The sequence below is a fragment of the Arachis hypogaea genome, chromosome 8 (genome assembly GCF_003086295.3).
Source record: "Arachis hypogaea cultivar Tifrunner chromosome 8, arahy.Tifrunner.gnm2.J5K5, whole genome shotgun sequence".
NCBI classification, from domain to species: domain Eukaryota; kingdom Viridiplantae; phylum Streptophyta; class Magnoliopsida; order Fabales; family Fabaceae; genus Arachis; species Arachis hypogaea.
This window is the reverse complement of record NC_092043.1, coordinates 2,727,801-2,748,198: the sequence shown is the minus strand read 5'-3', so window position 1 is coordinate 2,748,198 and position 20,398 is coordinate 2,727,801. Positions and strand designations below refer to the sequence as shown.

The 20,398-nt window shown below is 33.1% G+C and overlaps 2 protein-coding genes across 3 annotated transcripts; one reads left to right on the top strand and one right to left on the bottom strand.

The window, feature by feature from the left end:
• The first annotated feature begins 13,851 nt into the window (after window positions 1–13,851).
• Window positions 13,852–15,935, top strand: LOC112705663 (uncharacterized). The gene is made up of 6 exons (XM_025756557.3): window positions 13,852–14,374; window positions 14,530–14,578; window positions 14,662–14,788; window positions 14,953–15,023; window positions 15,118–15,190; window positions 15,420–15,935. The coding sequence occupies exons 1-6, from the start codon at window positions 14,176–14,178 to the stop codon at window positions 15,531–15,533; spliced, it is 633 nt and encodes a 210-aa protein (XP_025612342.1). The 5' UTR covers window positions 13,852–14,175; the 3' UTR covers window positions 15,534–15,935.
• A 53-nt stretch (window positions 15,936–15,988) lies between these two features.
• On the bottom strand, window positions 15,989–17,803 carry LOC112705662 (UPF0496 protein At1g20180). 2 transcript variants are annotated; one of them, XM_029288242.2, is made up of 2 exons: window positions 17,471–17,803; window positions 15,989–17,340 (listed from the first exon to the last, which is right to left on the bottom strand). In XM_029288242.2, the coding sequence occupies exons 1-2, from the start codon at window positions 17,520–17,522 to the stop codon at window positions 16,619–16,621; spliced, it is 774 nt and encodes a 257-aa protein (XP_029144075.1). In that variant the 5' UTR covers window positions 17,523–17,803; the 3' UTR covers window positions 15,989–16,618. The 2 variants fall into 2 exon arrangements, with proteins under 2 accessions (XP_029144075.1, XP_029144074.1); XM_029288241.2 differs by having other exon boundaries at window positions 15,989–17,343; window positions 17,471–17,765.
• Between the last annotated feature and the right edge of the window lie 2,595 nt (window positions 17,804–20,398).

Below are 20,398 nucleotides of genomic sequence, written 5' to 3'. Positions count from 1 at the left end.
TATATGTAATCTTTCAAATTAATAATATTAGAGTGTATATATAAATACATAATATCTGAAAAGATTAATAAATCTTACCTAGAAAATATAGTTAGAGATATTTTTTGCTTAAGATAATAAAAATAATACGAATATATTTATTTTTATTAAATTAAATTATTAATTTAAATTATATCTATCTAAATTTTAAATAAAAAATTTTAAAAATTTAAAATTAAAATATGTGAATAAAATTAGATTAATAAAAAAATAAAAATATACGAATACGATTCAAATGGTATAGAAATAGGAATAAGTTTATCAGTGAACAAATTCATTATTTTTAATGAAGAAAAAAAGATAGTATATTAAATAAACTTTATGAAATAAATTATAATTTTAAATAAATAATTAAAATAAATAAAATATAAAATTATTAATTAATTAGATTTTATTAACTAATTAAATAACTTATATACTAATAGAGCATATTAAATTTCTTATAATAATTATAATTATTATTTATTAAAAATATATTTTATAAGTTGTAATTAATATATTTGTAGTTTTTCAAAAAAAAATATTAATTATTTAATATTAACCTAAATCAACGTAAAGTAAATTAAATTTTAAATTTTAATAGTATTTTTTTTGTTAAAATTATATGAAATTTTAAAATTCCAAACATCAAGAGAGTATTGTAACATCCACCAATTACTTTACATCCCTTCATCTTTCTTCTCACAGTTTTCCATGTCTTCATCTTTCTTCTCACAGTTTTCCATGTACATGGCCTGTGTGCACATACTCTTTGATTAGTCATCTGGTCATCCTAGCATTTGATGCTATAATTCCATTCACCCACTTGTCTTCTTTGGTAGTCCTATGTTTTTTAATTTAGAATAATTACTCAAATCAGTTTCTAAAACTTTTAAAATTGAATATTTTAATTTTTATAAATTAATCTCCAAAATTTTATTCTAGCAAATAAATTAGTCTCTAATTCATTTTTTGGCAGAATAATTACCTAAATAAAATAAAATAAAATAAACATTTTAAAAACTAATATACAAATTAATCTCCAATATTTTTTTCTATTAGACATAATAATCTTCTATCCAAAAATAAAATAAAATAAAATAATTATTATTATTAATTACACAATAATATTATACTATATTTTTTGTATTTTTTTGAATAAAAATAATAATAAATTTATTTATTAAATTCTTATATATATATATATAGTCACTCATCAATAATAATAATAATAATAATAATAATAATAATAATAATAATAATATTTTAGAGATTATTTTACAAAAAATTCAAGGTTAAAACTATTTGATATTATATTTTGTATTTAATATAATCAAAAGATGTTTTATGTAAAAAAATATATATTTGTATTAAAAAATATGTATTAAAAGAAAAGATTATATATATAGTCACTCAATAATAATAATAATAATAATAATAATAATAATATTATTATTATTATTATTATTATTATAAGAGATTATTTTAAAAAAATTCAAGGTTAAAAAAGGTGAATGCTATCCTAGTCCTACCGTCTCTAAAATAACATGTAAGTTACCTTTCTGATGTGTCATATTCTAATTGGGTGTTTATTTTAACCTGAGTTACATGAGAGTTAATAATATCTTTGGAAGACGGTGACGGCCTGACAGAGGAAGAAAATGAAATATCCAATAAGACAACACAACGACGACAACAAAGGAGTGGAGAGGAGTAAAATGCAATTAGAGATAGTTGGAGTACCTTTTCTAGAAAAATGATTTGGGAAGAGAAAACAAGACACCCAATGAGACGGTGATGCTTGGGAGGCGTAATGACGACAATGAAGGAGTACAATGGGGAGGAGTAAACGCAATTAGAGAGAGTTGGAGTACCTTTTCTGGAAGAATGATTTGGGAAGAAAAAATAAGACACTCAATGAGACGGTGATGCTTGGGAGGCGTAATGACGACGACAAAAGTGTGGGAAGGAGTAAACGCAATTAGAGAGAGTTGGAGTACCTTTTCTAGAAGAATAATTTGGGAAGAGAAACCGAAACACCAATGAAACAGTGATGCTTGGGAGGCCAATGACGGCGAAAAAATGAAGAAGGTAACTCAGGTTAAAATAAATGCCCAATTAGAATGTGACACATCAGAAATGATAACTTACATGTTACTTTAGAGAGGGTAGGATGACATTACCTTTAAAAATATGTTTCCATTAAAAAAATATGTATTTAATATAAATCCAAATTAAAATCTTTTCTTTTAATACATATTTTTTAATACAAACATATTTTTTTATATAGGACATCTTTTGATTATATTAAATACAAAAATATCAAATAATTTTTACCTTGAATTTTTTGTAAAATAATTTCTTATTATTATTATTATTATTATTATTATTATTGAGTGACTATATATATATATATAAGAATTTAATGAATAAATTTATCATTATTTTTGTCCAGAAAATATAGTATAATATTATTGTGTAATTAATAATAATAATTATTTTATTTTATTTTTAGATAGAGGACTATTATATCTAATAGAGAAAAACGCTGGAGGATTGATTTGTACATTACTTTTTCTTGGGGACTAAAATATCCGTTTTTAAAATTTTTGAGAACTGATATGGGTAATTACTCTGCCGGAAAATGAATTAGGAACTGATTTGTCTGCCGGAGTAAAATCTTGGGGATTGATCTATGTATTAATTTTTCTTGGGGACTAAAATGTTCGATTCTAAAATTCTTAGAGACTGATTTGGGTAATTACTCTTTGGTTTAATTCAAGGTAGTAGTAGTAAATGCTTTGCTAATAGGGGTGTGCATGGACCGGGTGAAACCAGGTTTGATGTGACCCAAAGTCGACCTGAAATATATACCGGGTCTATCTATTATACCCGAACCCAGCCCTAGACCCGATGAAACCTATACACTTTCGGGCCACGATTATACCGGGTAAAAACTGGGTGAAAACCGGGCCATTAACATTATATTAACTTGATACCTTCTTATAAGCTAGCATGTGAAAATATCCAAATTTCTAAGGCTCCAACTATTATTTGACATGGTAAAATTCACTTAGAAAAATATAACAAGAACCAACTATTCTCTAAAATTAAAGCATAACCATAATCAATACTAATATTGTATAATAACACCAAATATTTAAATTAATACAAATAATACAACATTATGCATTAGTCTAAAATCTTATGCATTTTAAACATAAAGCATTAACTTATAGTCTTATAATAACTAATAACACAAAATATTAAGGTTTACAATACTTAAATTCCACTTAAGAATAGTCATCATCCATCACTAATAACACAAAATATTAATTGTGTATGATGACCGGACCACCGGGCCAACTTCGGGTGACCCGAGCCATGACTCGGGACCCGAAATAATAACCGAGTCTATTTTTGAGACCCTTACCCGACTTTAAACCCGATGAAATCATACCAAATTAACCCCTAAAATACTCGAGACCGAACCGAATCTTCAAATCGGACCAGACCATGCACACCCCTATTTGCTAATGAGTGATATTTTAGTGCTTCCCTGTCTCATACAAGCTTATTTTTTAACGTGAATATAATTTTAACCAAGTGATCGAATATAATTTTTATGGTTTGAATCATATAAGCAATGTCATAAAAATTATATTTTAATAAAATATCCCTTCACAAAAAAATAAATGTTTAAAATAAATATTTTTTATCACTTATTTAATATGTATATAATATGTAGATTTTATTAAATAAATAAAATAAATATTTTAATTATGAATATACATTAATTTGAGAGTATTTACTCGATTTTCATCGAGTGCTTTATCTTATTTGCAGTGTAAACAAGATAAGTTTGACCATATCTTATTTACACGTAAACGAGATAAGGCACGAACACGTGGTAACATATCACGTTTACAAATGTGATACGTGAGAAATAGTTGTTTATCTGTAAACGAGATATGACCAAACTTATCTTGTTTACTGAAAAAAATCTCATATCTTAAACTGTTCAAGCTGTGATGTTGGTGGTTTGAAGAACGGGAAGGGATTAAAACAGGAGAAAAAAATAAGTTATTCATTGTTGAAGAGAATGAAAAATCCTCTTAACAATATCTGTTGAGTTACTACACTTTATATACTATATACTCGTTATGGACTTCAATTAAAAAAATATATAACAAATAAGCCCTACATCTATTATGGATAAAAAAATAATATAGGTAACACCCTCTCGCAAGCTAGAATTGTATAAATCTAACAATCTTAGCTTGGAAACATTAGTAAGAAAAGGACCTGGTGACAGAACTTTGGTTAGAAAATCAGCAAGTTAGTCTTTGGAACGAACTGACATCAGATGAATAAGATCAAACAAATGCTTTTCACGAATAATGTGGCAGTTCACTTCAATGTGTTTGGTTCTTTCATGAAAGATGGGATTATTGGCAATATGAATGGTTGAATGATAGACTTTTGAAGCGGCAAACCAATGAAATCCATTAAGAAAGATAACCAACTAGCTTCACAAGTAGCAAGAGCAAGAGACCTATATTCAGCTTTTGGAGAGGACTTGGCAACGTTTGCTTCTTACTCTTCCAGTTAACGAGAGACTTTCCAAGCATGAAGCAATAACTGGAAACGAAACGACGAGTATCAACACAGGTAGCCCAGTCAGCATCGGCAAATTCGGGAGATGTAGATTAAAAGTAGAGGAGAAGAATAGACCAGTTGCAAGTCTGCCCTTTAAATATCGGAGTATGCAAAAAGTATCCTGTAGGTGAGAAGTGGTTGCACAGTCCAAAAACTGGCTCAAACGTCCCACATCATAAGAGATATCGGGTCTAGTGTTTGTGAGATAAATGAGTTGGCCGATGAGCTGTCTGTAAGTAGTAGGGGTGTTCGCGGTGCAGTTTGGTTCGATTTTTAAGGAAAAAGTCATCCGATCCGATCGTGTAATTAAACTGCGATTCGGTTTAGTTTGGTTTTTTATTGAAACCATCCGAACCAAACCAAAACAATTAAAATCAGTTTGGTTTGGTTCGGTTTATTCGATTTTTTCAATCAATTAAAAAAAATACATCACGATTAGCAACGCTTTGAGCAAGGCTGATGCCCCTTCACTATAATCCGTACCAGTCAAATCAAAGAACCTGAAAAGGTAGCAAGAGTAAGATTAATAACACATGCAATACAACATAAAAAATCTAGATATCTCTCACAAACTAATAGGCAGAATTTCCAAGTACTTATAAGTGTACCTTCCTTCCAAAAAAAGTATGTAATAGTATATACATTTCCATGCCACCTTAATGTAGCAACTTTCTTTGTTTACTTGAATATATCTTTGTTTTTCATGATTTTCACATATTCACACCTTGCTTTTGATGCTATGGAATTCTCATTTAATTAGCAATTAAATATATTTGTGTAAGAACAAATTTATATGGCACAAGATTCACATGCCTTCCGATTTCTAACAATACACATTTTGTTATAATAAATAGTAATTCAGAAATTTGCTAACTTTTACAAAGTCTTTCTTTTCTCTTTTTATATATAAAAGAATTATACAGCATATATTACTAAAAGTGCAGAACATCGCAAGAAATATCATACCCTTGTTTAGCTTATTCTTGGAGAAGCAAACCATTGCCTGTCCCAATGTCAAGTACACTCCAACTAGACAAAATTTTATTTCCTAATTCACTAGCTTCAGCTTTAACATCATCAACATGATTTGGTATGCGGCCTTAAGAGATGTCAATGCACAAGACTTTTATCCAAGATGCAACTACAAGCAAGATCAAATTACCAACATAAACTGAACAATAAACCATTAACCAGCATTCCAGTAATACCAAATTATCAAGAATAAAGTGAACAAAATCTGAACAATAAATTGATAACCCTAAACTGAACAAGAAATTAATAACAAGCAAGACCAAATTACCAACATAAACTGAACAAAAAATCAATAACCAGCATTCCAACAATACCAAATTATCAAGAATAAAGTGAACAAAACCTGAACAATAAATTGATAACCCTAAACTGAACAAGAAATCAATAACAAGCAAGACCAAATTACCAACATAAACTGCACAATAAATCAATAACTATTAACCAGCATTCCAACAATACCAAATTATCAAGAATAAACTGAACAAAACCCGAACAATAAACCAATAACACTAAACTGAACAAGAATGGTAAACAACTAAACATTACATGAATAGATGGCTCGGGCTCCATATTCACTTGAATCGGCTGCTGGGTGGAGGTGGCGAGGTGCTGTGTTGATCGTGGGTGCTGTTTGCTGTGCTGCCCTGTTGGGTCAGTGGGTGGTGGCGACTAGCGAGGTGTTGTATTGATCTGGGTCTCCGTGTTCGTGGTGCACCGGTGGTGGGGGGGTCTCTGCTCTGTTCGGCGGTGGGATTCAGAGGAAGGCTTCGAGGTGGTGGGACTTGGGAGGAACATCGGTGCTGCCGGCCTCGAACTCAAGGACGTGAGTGGCTGCTGGCTTGCTCCGTGGCTGGGTGCGCACTGCACAGAGGGCGAGATATGGTGCGTTGCGTGGTTACTGGTTAGGTTTCCATTGGGAATTTGGGGGTTAGGTTTCGATTGGGGATTTGGGGTGGGTTAGGGATGCAGTTGCGTAGCAGTAGCATTTAGCACACTAGGACTCGTTTGGGGGGGGTGGGGTCTGGGTTTGGTGGGTGGGGTTGGTAGTTTTTAGGGTTTTTTGGTCGAACCGGTTTGGTTCGGTTCAGTTAGGGTTTTCATATTAAGAACTGAAAACCAAACCGAACCGCAGAAAAAACAGCAAAACAAATTTTTTTTGGTTTTTTCAGTTTTTGGTTTGTTCAGTTCTCAGTTTTTTCGGTTCAGTTCATCGGTTTAGTTAGGTCCAGATCGGTTTTGAACGCCCCTAGTAAGTAGTGTTGTCCGTTAAAATGTTATCGGATTCCTTCGAGAGTTTCTTACTATAATCAAAAGGAGTGGAGAGAGGCTTGCAATCTAGGTAACCAAAATCCTTGAGAAGGTCCATGACGTACTTCCGCTGATAAATGTGAATTCCAGAGTTAGAGCGTGCTACTTCCATTCCCAAAAAGTACTTGAGATTACCAAGATCCTTTATTTTGAATTTGTCATCCAAAGTTTGCTTGATGTTATTGATTTCGCCAATGTCATTTCTGGTTAAAACCAAGTCATCAACATATACTAGAATGGTAGTGAAGCTTTCGGATTGTTTCTTGATGAAGAGTGAATGATCATAAAAAAATTGTTTATAACCAGCATCCACAAGAGTCTGAGTGAACTTAATGTTCCATTGTCTGCTTGCTTGCTTAAGCCCATATAGAGACTTTTGTAATTTACAAACCAAACCTGGTTGTCACACAGCCAAACCGGGTGGTATTTTCATATAAACTTCTTTGTCCAAATCTCCGTGAAGGAAGGCAGTATTGACATCCAGCTGTTTCAAATGCCATTTCTTTGCCGGTGCTAATGCTAACATTACTTGTAGGGTAGTCATTTTTACAATTGGACTAAAAGTATCACCATAATCTGCTCCTTGAACTTGGGTGAATCCTTTTGCAACTAGCCTTGCTTTGTGCCTCTCTATGGTGCCATCGGGATTGAATTTTACCCGAAAAACCCATTTGCAACCCACATCCTTCTTGCCTTTTGGGAGTTCAGTGAGACACCAAGTTTTGTTCTGATATAGAGCTGTCAATTCATCTTGTATTGCCTTTCTCCAAGATTCATGTGCAGTCGCTTCCTCATAAGTGCTAGGTTCTGGATTTGAGGTGATAGCTAGAGAAAGTGACTTATATTTTGGAGTTAGTTTATCATATGACAAGTGTTGTGAGATAGGATATAAAGAGTTAGAGTTACCAAAGTTGCTAGAGTGAGCTGTGTGGGTTATCATACAATGATAGTCCTTCAAATAATCAGGCGGTTTCTTGACTCTCTCAGATTTTTTAATGATGCAATCATGTGTGATGTCATAGTTTTATGATGCAGGTGCATTGTTGGTGTGTGGTGTGGTAATGGGTGCAATGGTGTGTGAAGAAATTGGTGAGTGCATTGAACTTGAGCAATATTCATTTGAATCTGTGAGTGTGGTAGGTGTGGGTGATTGCAAATGATGTGTGAATAGTGTATCATATTGAAAAAGATCAATGCATTGTGGAGTACGAGTGGATACCGCATGAATATCAGTGCTAGTGGAATGTAAAAATAAAAAATGAGTTTCATAGAAAGTTACATTTCTATATATGAAAATTTCCTTTGATTTTAAATCAATAAGTCGAAAACCCTTTGTTCTTAATTTAAAACCGAGAAAAACTGTTTTTCTAACTCTTGGGTCTAATTTTGTTCTTGAATTTGTTAATGTGGAGGCATATGCAAGAAAACCAAATACTCTTAAATATGAAAGGTCAGGTAAATTACCATACAAAAGCTTATAAGGACTAGCATTATCCAGTTTAGTGCTGGGCAGCTTATTAATTATGTAAATAGCGTGAGCAACTGTGTATTGCCAAAAATAATGTGGAATTCCTGATTGAAATAACAGTGCTCTAGCAACACCTAAAATATGATGGTGTTTTCGCTTTACAATTCTGTTTTACTCTGGTGTTTCTACACACGAGGTTTGGTATAAAATGCCAGATGATGCAAAAAAGAATTTTAGAGTGAATTCTGACCCATTGTCAGTCCTTATACACTTAACTTGTTTTTCAAATTGTACTATAACAAAATTCACAAAATTGATAACCAATTATGATACCTCAGATTTGGTTTTTATAAAAAAATCCAAGTGAATCTGCTCTTACCATCCACCACAGTAAAAAAATACCTATGTCCTTCATTGGAAGGGACAGAAATAGGACCCCAGATATCCATATGAACTAAGTCAAAACAGTCTTTTATTTCAGTGGTACTAAGATCAAAAGATAATTTCTTTTGTTTTGCAAAATGACATGAGTCACAAGGAAGTTTTGAAGCAATACAATCTATAAAAGGATAAAACTTCTTTAGTAAAATCAATTTATGCATGGGTATATGTCCTAATCTAAGATGCCAAATGTTGTTGTGCTCACTGTGTGAATGTGTTGTGGGATGAGTAGTAGTCGTAGTTGCCGCCAATGAAGCTTACTTTGTTGGAGGAGGGGAAAGTGATAGAATTCTGATTCTCTACTCATTGTATATAACCCTTCTATATACTCAGCAATGCCAATCATCTTTGATGTGGATCGATCTTGTATCTCACAACACTTATCATTGATTAACAGTTGACAATGTAGGTTTGAGATTAATTTTGACACAGAGATTAGTTTAAAATCAAAAGAAGGAATGTATAAAATATTTTTTAAGAAAAAATTTTTTAGAGAATGTGATTGTGTCAATGATGGTGCTAACAGATTTTGTTCCATTTGGCAATAACACATTGATTGGAGCAATATTTTAAAAGCTTACAAAATCTTTTTAAGTCAAAAGTCACATGATCTATTGCACCGGAGTCAATGACCCATAGTGCAGATTTTTGAGTGATAATACTCATAATTCTCACATTAAAATATAATGCAATGGTTTTACTTGGAGTGGAGGTCTGAATGGAATTAGTCAAAATTTGATTTGCATTATGAGTTTGTTGCTACACACTTTTATCTTTGATCAACTCTAACAAGACAAATCTTTGCTCTGGAATGAATCCAAATCTTGATATTTTAGTGTTTTCTTGAAGAAAATTGAGCTGGGATTGTTTGTCATTGAGTATATCATCATGCCCTTCAGTGATCACGTGATTAATGGTGGTGTTATATTGTTACCGTTGATAGAAATGGGAGGAGTACCCATGCTTTTTGTAGCACACATCTTCTGTGTGGCCTTGTTTGTTACAATGATAGCATGCCAATGTAGCTCCATGACCTCTACTACCTAAATTTTTTCTAGGGGGGAAGAAAATAGGAGTTTGATTAATATTGAATCGGACTTGTGGTGTTCTTCAAAATTTGAGATTGAAGATTTGTGAGTTGATGGAGGAGATTGGTATTGCTCTGGTTGTCAAAATTACCACTCGAGGATTTGTTTACCATGTTCGCCATTTTAAAAAATTAATAAATTCCATAATAATAAGGATTCAGATCTTCTTCCTTCCAACTCGTTGATCGGAACAGTTATGTTCACCAGGAAAGAATCTTGCAAAATAGGCTTTCACCAAACTCTATTGAATGAGTTTGAAGGAAGAGGTAAGAAAGGGGAAAGGAAATGTTGAAAGAAAAATTAGGGAAAGAAAGAAAATGACAAAATTGGCAACAATTGGATCTCAATTCACAACTTTTTCAATTTGATTCACAACTTTCTTGCTCTCCACGCTCATCGCACCATGAAGAAAATCTCATGTTGTAAACTATTCAAGCTGTGATGTTGGTGGTTTGATGAATCAGAAGAGATTAAAAGACGGAGAAAAATAAGTTATTCTCATTGTTGAAGAGAATGAAAAATCCTCTTAAAAATATCTGTTGAGTTACTACACTTTATATACTATGTACTCCTTATGGACTTCTATTAAAAAGATATATAGCAAATACGCCTACATCTACTATGGATAAAAAAATAATCTAGGTAATATACAGTGTAAACGAAATATGTGGGAGTGAAAAAAGTTTATACAATAAATGAGATAGAATAGGACAAAAATAACCCCTTGTAAAAGGATTAGGAAACCATTAGTATTCCTTAGAAATGTCTCAATTCTTCTTTCTCTTCTATTTTTCTTCAAAAAACTTAGGAAAAATGTCTAGTGGCAATGGTTTCTTTGTTATGATGATGTATCCCAACTGTCAGATGAGAAACAGTGACAATGGAATTATATTTGAGTGTGAAAGTCTTGCGCCATTCTGAACTCGAAGAATAAATTCGTTGTCCGAGTTAAAGAGTATGATATTGACGAACGTCTGTGGTGGTCGGAGAAAAGAAGTTAGTAGAGTTGGATATAGGATGCACTGATGGGGAATGGTGTATTTTAATTTCGTGTATTCTGGCTCGATGGTGATGAGTATGTGCGCCTAATGTTTGATGTGCACGACAGAATTATGGTTGAACAAGTGATGGAGCTTTCTGCGGAGGTTGGTAATGCTGGTGGTGGTGGTGCTGGCGGCTCGAATTTTGTACCGGATGACCTTCAGCTCGCACCACGACCGTTATGCTAGTCCAGTCCAGGACATGGATATTGAGAATGAGAAATCCGATGAAGAGTACGTTGCTGATAGCCATGAAAGTGGTTCCTCTAACGATGACGACGACAATGAGTTCATAGTTGAGACTTCTATTGGTGGATCAGTTTGATACTTTTTGCCTACTCTGCGTCCAATTCCAGACTTATCAGTTGTACCCAACCACTACCATACATTAGATTTGGATGTGATGCACGAGAAAACTCTGTTTTCTAATATGGGGCCCGATAATGGATTCCGGGAGTGCAAGTGTGTGACTAACCCGCCTAGGTAAATAGCAAGCGAGGCCTCTATTTAAAAGAAAAACTTTTATAAAGATTCGATTCCAAACTAAGTTCTCTAGCATGTCCAAATCTATTCTAACAAATCTAAAATGCAACTCAAATAAATATCACAACATAATAAATAGGATACAAAACCAATACTTAAAAATCCTCTCCTAATTTAAAGAAAATATTAACTAAAAAATATTTAATTAACTAATCAAATCAAAGTAATTACTTATCTAACTTTCACTGTAACGACCAAATTTTCGGCAGGTCCAGATCACTGCCAATCATCAGGTGTTACTTCCCAATAGCCCTATAAAATTCTAGACTCAATAATATTTACTACATATGAGCCTTTCGTACTAACGGAATTGCGTACGTTAGCTTATTTTTATTATATGCTTTTCTTAACAAACCCGTTAGCAATAAACAATAACATCATTAGAGATATACAATATAAAATAAATACCAAACTAATTGTAGAATCAAATGGCAGCAAGATCATGAATCTACGAATCCTTCGTATGGCTTGAGTGTAGTAGGCAACACAAAGTTCTTTGGCATCTGAAATTTGACGATGTCCTCTGAGAATGGATTACTTATCGTCAGTTTTTCTTTTGGTGGAGTGATCTCCTAAGGTCATGCATCATTTGAGGTTGCGTTTTTAGGATCCCCTCTGCCGAACATCCCGTTTTGGCTTAAGGCTAAGAGATCAGTCTTCTTAACTTCAGCCAAGAGGGTAGCGTTCATGGCTACAAACTCATTGTGAGTGGGGGGGGGGGATGAATTTGGGGTACGACATCATCAGCTATGATCCTGCAAAAAGATAGTAAAATAAAATATGCGTGGGGTTAACTTTAAACTTCGGGCCTCACGGTGGATGCCAAGTGTTTCGTTCACGTTGAGGTTGTTGAGCAATAGCGACTCCTTCTGAGCAATGCGGTGCCTGGCTTGGAGAGCTATACATCGACTTGGCTTGAACATCGCGGTAGGAATAAGCTAGAATGAAACCTGTTTATGCCGAGGTTAGTTCCTCGTTTATATAGATGCTTGGTTAACTAGTTTGTAAAATTTGGCCGAAATTTTAGGCAGAATTGTGAGTGTTATTTTTTAGGGTAACAGTTTGTTGATAATATTTTGACTAATTGTGTTTTATAATCGACCTTATCGTTTCTACCGAATTATATGGTTCATTATTGTTTCTTAGCTGAAGTATACGTAGCATTATATAATTAAGTTTTAGAATTATTTTATATATAAATTAAAAATATTACTATGTTGTTATATCTGTTTTGAACGCATTTTAAATAAAAAAACATATAATTCTATTTTAAAGACTAGTTAAATCTTTTTCATACATATCTTGCATATTTTTAATTATAAAACAGAGGTATATCACTTACGAATAATTTTAAATACGTTTAAATATCATTCATATATATATACGTTTAAATATCATTCATATATATATATATATATATATATATATATATATATATATATATATATATATATATGTCAAGATGTTTTTCCATATGTGAATTGCATAGGTTGTTAAGCTTACCTATATGTAAGTTCTTTTTTCTTGATTAGAGAAAAGAAATATTAACTAATTATTAATGAAAAAAGTTGATTCTCAATTTTTTTTAAATTTTTTTTATATGAGCTACTTTTCATTTCTTACTAGTATTTTGTCAAAACTGAGAAATTTAAAGGAAATCAAATTTTTTTTGGTTTTTCATAGTATTTTTTAATTTGATAGGTTAAAGACTAATTCGTTACGTATCAGAGTTCCATTTAAAGATTTGTCGATAGCCGATGTGTTGTTACATGCACAAGTCACAGTTTAAAATCCTAACACTTACTTAAGCGGACTAATAAACTAATTACTATACCAACCCGCCATAGAAAATAAATTTATTAGTCGATTGTTAACCTTTTTTTTGGTTCAGGAGTTAATTGTTAACATAAGCTCCTTCCCCTTTTCATTTCTACTATGTTTTGGTCAGAAGAGCCTGTCTCGTTTTGGTTTACAAAGAGGCGCCAAAGGCCCTATTAGAAGAACTCTTTGTTTTTATACGTTTTTATTGATTCGATTGGGTTTTCTGGAACAGGCTCAATGAAAAAGTCTGTAGGTCTAGCCCATTAACTAGTAACAATGAGACAAAAAATGAACAAATGAAAAAGAAGAAAGGGTTAGTTAGTATCAAATTTGGAGGATGGGAATGGAATTTGTTTTGCCTTTTCAGTATTTGAGGGATTAGCCATTAGACTTTTGGGCCGATGAATACCCGGTGCAAACAAAAAAAAAACTTGGATTGGCCAGTGTGAGAATTGGAATTCCGTTTTTGTATGCAACAACTTAACCGAATAAAAAGAAAAGAAGGGAGGGTTGAAAATTGGGATTCGCATGTTGTTCCTGCGATTTGAAGTACTTCTACAGTTCTACTTTCTAACTAACTGGTCTGTCTGGTCGGTTACGGGTTACCTCAACTGACCTCACCTGAAACCTTAACGTGGTGGTGGGCTGGTGGCAACTGCCTCTGGCTCTTTCCCAGTTCGTAAAGTGCTGCTTCACTCTCCTCATCTTCCTTTTTTTTCCATTTAAAAATTTATATACACACATAATAATTAATAATATGTCCAACCACGTCATCGAAGAATCTACCTCTTCAGCAACCAAAGAACTCGAACAAAAACAAGAGAAGGAGAAGGAAGAAGAGGAAGATGAAGATGAAGATGACGAGTTACAAAAACTCCTACTCCCCGATGTCTGTAATCTTCCTTCAACTCCTCCTTCCGCCGTTGAATCCAACTTCGCCATTTACTTCGCTCTAGGTACTCTTTTTTTTTTACACTCAAATTGAAACTTTTTTTCCCTTGACATAAACCCTAAACCTCTGTTCCATATTGATGTTAATGACAATTAATGAATGAATTAATTAATTAGTATTGTAAATCTAACTGCATTGCTCTGTTGTTTCGATTTTCAGATTTTATGAAGCCAGGGCACGATCAGTACGTTTACCGGCACGCCAATGGGTATAATATGATATAATTGTTAGCCTCTTAATTTTTCTTCCTTAACGTTGCTGATGGTTTTTCATTTTGATTTGATTTTAAAGCTTGTGTGTGATTGGTTTGGCTCCTTCCCACGTTTCTTTCAAGGATGAAGGTGGAATCACAGCCATAGATTTCAATGTGGGAAAGTCTGATCGCAGTGGGGTCAAGGTCACTGGAAAGCGTAAGAAGGTGTGTTTAAACTTGTCATCCATGACGAAAATACGCCAAGCTTATTCTGATAAATGTAAATTCATATCTGTTTGTTGACAATGTACTAATAAATCAATGAGGTTGCATCATAAATCATATTACTGCTTTCTATATTATTAAGATATGGTTTATTATTTATGTAGAATGCTCAACACTTTGAGTCCAACACGGCTTTGTGCAAAGTTTCTACCAAAAATGATTCCTATATAGTGAGGTAAGTTCCCTAGCATGTATGATACAACCTTTATTTATGTCTATGGGTTACCTCTGAATTCTTTGATAACCTGAATTGTGGGGATTTGTCGTAGGTGCTGTGTCAAAGGCTCCCTTTTGGAAGTGAACCAACAACTGATCAAGCAACCAGAACTACTTAATGCTTCGGTAACAATACTAAATTCTTATCCTGTTTCATTAGATCATTGCTGTGATAATGCAGATAAACTTTTACCAGTCCATTTGTCTTTGAGAACAATTGGTACTGCTGCTGAGTATTTGCAAGTCTGTGAATATAAAGTTAAAGCATATACTCCAATTTTCTGTTACTTGTCTTCACCTGAATACCATGTGTTGGTACCATGAATTATTCAATTTCATGTTATCAATACTGCAGGCAGAAAGGGAAGGATACATTGCTATTATAATGCCAAAACCTGCTGATTGGCTTAAGATCAAGGCCTCCCTTGTTAACATTGAGGAATACAAGAAATTGAGGGAAGTCAGTTGAATTAGAACGATGCATTGATTTATGATGACACGTACCATATTTCATTACTTAATCCATGGTTTCCCCATATGATGCTTCAAGTTCTGTGATCTCAGAAAGCTTCAAATTTGAAGAAATAAAAAAACATTTAGGTGCTTATTGTGGGAAACCTCTTTACAAGACTGTGGCACAGTCATTGGGGCTCGACCGTGTCAGTTTTCGGCACCAAAGAATAGATTGATTTTGATGCTACTGTAAGACCGTTCTTTAGAGTTTCCATTTTGGTTTTGGTTTGTTTTATGCTCTGTGAACCTTCTTTACCCCGCAAATCAAGATATCAGGATTCGGAATAAAAATTCAAAGCCGAACACATAATTAAATAAAAAGCTGTGTAATAAAAAATCAGTATTACTTGATCTGAAATTTTATCAGTATGAATATATTTGGTTCGCGGTAAAAATGGCATACAAATCATATTAGTTTTTGTAACATTTCATATTGATTTCATTTGCGTAAAATTCCATCTATTTTTACAGTTGACCAAATATACCTTTGTGTGATAATATATATGCTCTACGAAAGGCAAGTCAAAGAATTACAAAAAATGATTTGAAAATTGAAACTCGTTGAAACTCAAAACCACAATCTCAGTTAAAGGGATGAAGAGCCAAGCCACTTGTGAGACTTTCCTGTTTCAAAGGAGTGTGTGACGACACAGAAATTTGTTCTTGTTCCTCCATCACAATTTCTTGCATAACAAGTCTTCTAGATCTGTTTATGGTGAGGAAGCACAGGTAGGTATGCTCTTCAAGCTCTTCCAACTGATCCAAAAAGTTGGACTCATAGTCGTGAAACTCCCTCACAACCTGTTTGAGTATTTCAAACTTGCCATTTCCGCTCTTCAAACATATATCAGCAACCTCTCTTCGGTGTTCTACCTCATTGTGTAACCTATTAACCATACGGCTCATAGTATCCAAATCATTAATTAGTATATAAACCCCTCTTGCAGCAATATCAAGTTGCTCACAAAGCCTCTTATTATCATTAGAAGAAGGGGTTCTGGTGAAGTTGAACCTCTTCCTCATCAACCCAAATGAGCCACCTTATATACACGGTGCTGCCACAAAGCCAACAATGCTATGGAATGCAAACACAATTAAAGCAACAACAAGAGCACTATACGAAGCAATAATAGCAATTCCTCCAACTTTCTTGCAAACTCTCTTTATTGTTAACATTCTTCGAACTTTCCCTCTCTTTGACTTTAGCCTATGCAGGAGTACCAAGTACTTATCGTGAATTTCACGGAACATCATGGGACTAATAATGGACAAAGGGTTCTTTTGCAATGCAAATGAAGCAAGATCTCCACAAATAGCTTTGCGGGGTTGGTCATCCTCATCTATGCCATCCAGAACACTTTTACTTAGCTTGATGATCCTTGTAACCTTTGCATAGGCAATTCGAGTTTCATGGATACCTTGGAGGATTGTGTCGCAACATTGAGATGCTTCTAAGCTGGCTTTGAAGTATTCAAGCACAAGATGGTGCACCTCTGACCTCTCCACCATGTTTGCTATAATTTCTTGCCGCGGTTCAAGTAAATACTCTGTGAGATGCATGAAGAAAGGAAGCGGAGAAGACGTGGAAGAAGATGATGATGATGATGAAGAGAGGCCTGTGGTGCTTCTTATCTTTCTGAGCTGCCCTTGGAATTTTTTGCATATTTCGACGTAGGACTTTGTTCTGAATGCTTTCAGGTATTCTTCATTCACGTTCGGCTTCCTATAAGATTTATCTTCATCTTGGGTTTTCGGTGATCTACCTGCTGGATTTTTAGTAAATTAATTAATGAACGATTTCACTAATGTTTAATCCAAAAAGTTAATGATCATGTATATATATAGTAAATGAGGCAAGGATAAAATTAAAGAGCTGCAGAAATAAAAATTCACCTGCTGCTCTTTGCAAGGAAGAAAGCAATCTACTTCTTGTTGGTGTCATCATCTCTCGAACAAAGCATATATAAGAGGTCAGAGATATGATTTTTTTGATGATGTTGATTATATTAATTATTCTTTTGCTTCCTAAATAATGCTATATTGTACGGTATATATAATCCTATGGTATTATGGGGAACGATCTGGATTCTAGCGAAAAGAGAGAAAGAGAATCAGAGAGAGGTGTCTTGGGAAAAAATCTACAATAAGAGAAGTAACCCCGTTGGCAATCGGAAATGCCGCAAATACTAAATTACGTATATATGTTATGTTATATATGTTGTGATTATTATTATTGTTACCATTACCAATGGCTTTAATCACACGTTAGCTTAGCTCACACGCTCTGTTCTCCTACGTGGAAGCTGAAGAGATCCGATCCTTCTCCATCTCATAAGCTCATCAACCTATCCGTTTACATTCTATTGATTGATCCACAAGGTAACATAAGTCAACTGACACTTTAATTCCCATGGTGTTTATTGTTAAAGCCAAATAAAACATACATTTTCATTTTTTGTGAAGAAAATAATAGTATTTAGTGGATATTGATAAAAATATCTTCATATAAAAATAATAAATATAAATTAAAAAATGTTATATTTAATATTATTTAATTATTTTTTAATTAAAATATATTCTTATTTTTTAGATATACATTGATAATTAAAATTAATTTAAATTTTAAAAATTAAAATTTTTTTAACTTTCTACCTACTTCACATTAGTTATTGTTTCCTTCTTTTACGTTCCTTCTCTTTCTATAATACGATTTTCTTTTATCTCATTCTCTTATACAAGACCGCTTCTTTTACTATCCTTATTTATGTTATATTACTTAGTAGTTGTAAAGGTTAGGTTCATTGGTTCAAATGAATGAGTTTTAGATGTGTGCAGGAACCGATTTAAAAGATAGGATATTATTTTGGATGTGATGCAAGTCAATCTAGTTAGCGTTTGGAAAAAATTTTATCTGCTATAACTAAGTGTAATTTATGCACAATGAATAAACAATTAACAAGTTGGACACACTATACAAAGAAGTAAAAATACTAATTAGTAGTCATAGTAATAACTCCACCTTAAGAACTTGAAGACAATGCTTTAAATTTATTCCTATTACATATCCTAAAATTTATAATATTACACATATAAAATTATACGTTTACACAACCCAAATCACAAGCTTGCACACAAAATAACTAATAATCAATAAAAATCACCAATAAAAACAAATTAATCCTCAACACAAGTATGAGAATAGAACAACTAAGAAGCAGTAAAATTCACATAATATTTTTTTGCAGACAACTAAAACTCACGTAAACACATCCAAAACTCAGTGAAAAACGTAAATACTTTCAGAATACAGAAATTGCACGTACAAAAATAATTTAATATTACAATATATATGAGAATCTCTTCAAATCATTTTAATTAATTTTTAATTAAAAAAAAGAATATTATACAGAATAATAAGAAAAGAAATGGTGTCAGAGAATGCACAAAGAAAAACTCTATGAAAAGAGACCCATCCAAACTTTAGGTATGTTTTCGGCGCGGACGAACGGCGACGCTGATGCGGACGAACGATGAGGAGGAGGAGGAAGGCGGCAACAAAGATGAGCGCCGAGGAAGAGGAAGGCGGTGTTGTGGATGAGCGCCGACGAGGAGGAAGGCGGCGTCGAGGATGAGTGCCGAGGAGAAAGGTGGTGCGGATGAACGGTGGCGGATGACGAACCACGGACAGCGTGAGCCTCTGGGTTTATGATGTGCAATGAATGTGACTGCTCTGCTTTCTTCAAAGTTTTGTAGGTATTAATTAATAATTAGATTGTTTAAGATTTATTTTAAAATTTTAAAATCGAAATTTTTAATTTTAATTAATTTGATTTTTGGATGTGTATTTAAATTGTAATATATTAATAATTAAATATATTAAATCTGAAACAAAAATTTAAAAATTTTAAATTTTAGTTTTATTTAGTTTGTATTTTGGATGTGTATTTAATTTTAAAAAGACACTAAATCTTTTCATAATTTTTAGATGTGTTTATTTTATTTTTTCTTAATTATTGTAATAAAAAACTGAATATTGTACAATTTTTAAAAAATATCTAGTTGAATTTATATAAATTATTAGATAATAAGTTTTTTATTTTTTACGGTATCTTTAATTTGAGAGGCTAAAGACTAATTCGTCGCAAATCGAAGTTCCATTTAAAAGTTTGTTAACCAATAAATTGCACAAAGTAAAATTTAAATTTCTAATACTTATTTAAATAGACTAATAAATTGATCAATAGACCATTCAAATTAGTTATTAGATAATAATTTTTTTTGGATATTAGTTATTAGAGAATAGTTTAATCTGCAATATTGTTTTACGTACAATGGAGGCCCGAAAGTCGAAAAGAAAAACTACACTAAACGGGAAAACAATATCCCACTACAATCAGCAATGAGCTTTAAGGAGAGCTGAGCAAGAATGTGATCAATCATAATGAACTCTTGATTAGTGTCTAAGATCATATTGGCCAATCCATCAGCCACTTGATTTGCTTCTTTGAAAACATGGAGAATTTCCACCTTCTGTTCCTCTTGAGCATGGTTCGGATTCTTCTAATGCTACGAGTGAGAGAGGGATGCGGGTTTGAAGATGAGTTATCCCGCCCCTTTTGAATCCAAGCAAGCTCCAGCCTAGAGAGAATAGCTTCGTTCTTTGCTTCAATAGCCTTTGCCTCACCAATTTTCCTGGCAAAACCATACAACCAACCACCCAATTCATTTTGAAAAGCACTAGTGCAACTGGCCGGTCCCAGGTTCCCACGAGAGGCACCATCCATATTGAGTTTAACCCAATTGGCCGAGGGAGCAGTCCAA

Bases quoted from the DNA above. Each gene is read 5' to 3' on its own strand.
- LOC112705663 (XM_025756557.3), top strand. From the start codon at position 14,176: ATGTCCAACCACGTCATCGAAGAATCTACCTCTTCAGCAACCAAAGAA. The intron at 14,375-14,529 runs GTACTCTTTTTT...TTCGATTTTCAG, and splicing joins CGCCATTTACTTCGCTCTAG to ATTTTATGAAGCCAGGGCAC. The intron at 15,191-15,419 runs GTAACAATACTA...TCAATACTGCAG, and splicing joins CAGAACTACTTAATGCTTCG to GCAGAAAGGGAAGGATACAT.
- LOC112705662 (XM_029288241.2), bottom strand. From the start codon at position 17,522: ATGATGACACCAACAAGAAGTAGATTGCTTTCTTCCTTGCAAAGAGCA. The intron at 17,344-17,470 runs GTGAATTTTTAT...CTAAAAATCCAG, and splicing joins TTCCTTGCAAAGAGCAGCAG to CAGGTAGATCACCGAAAACC.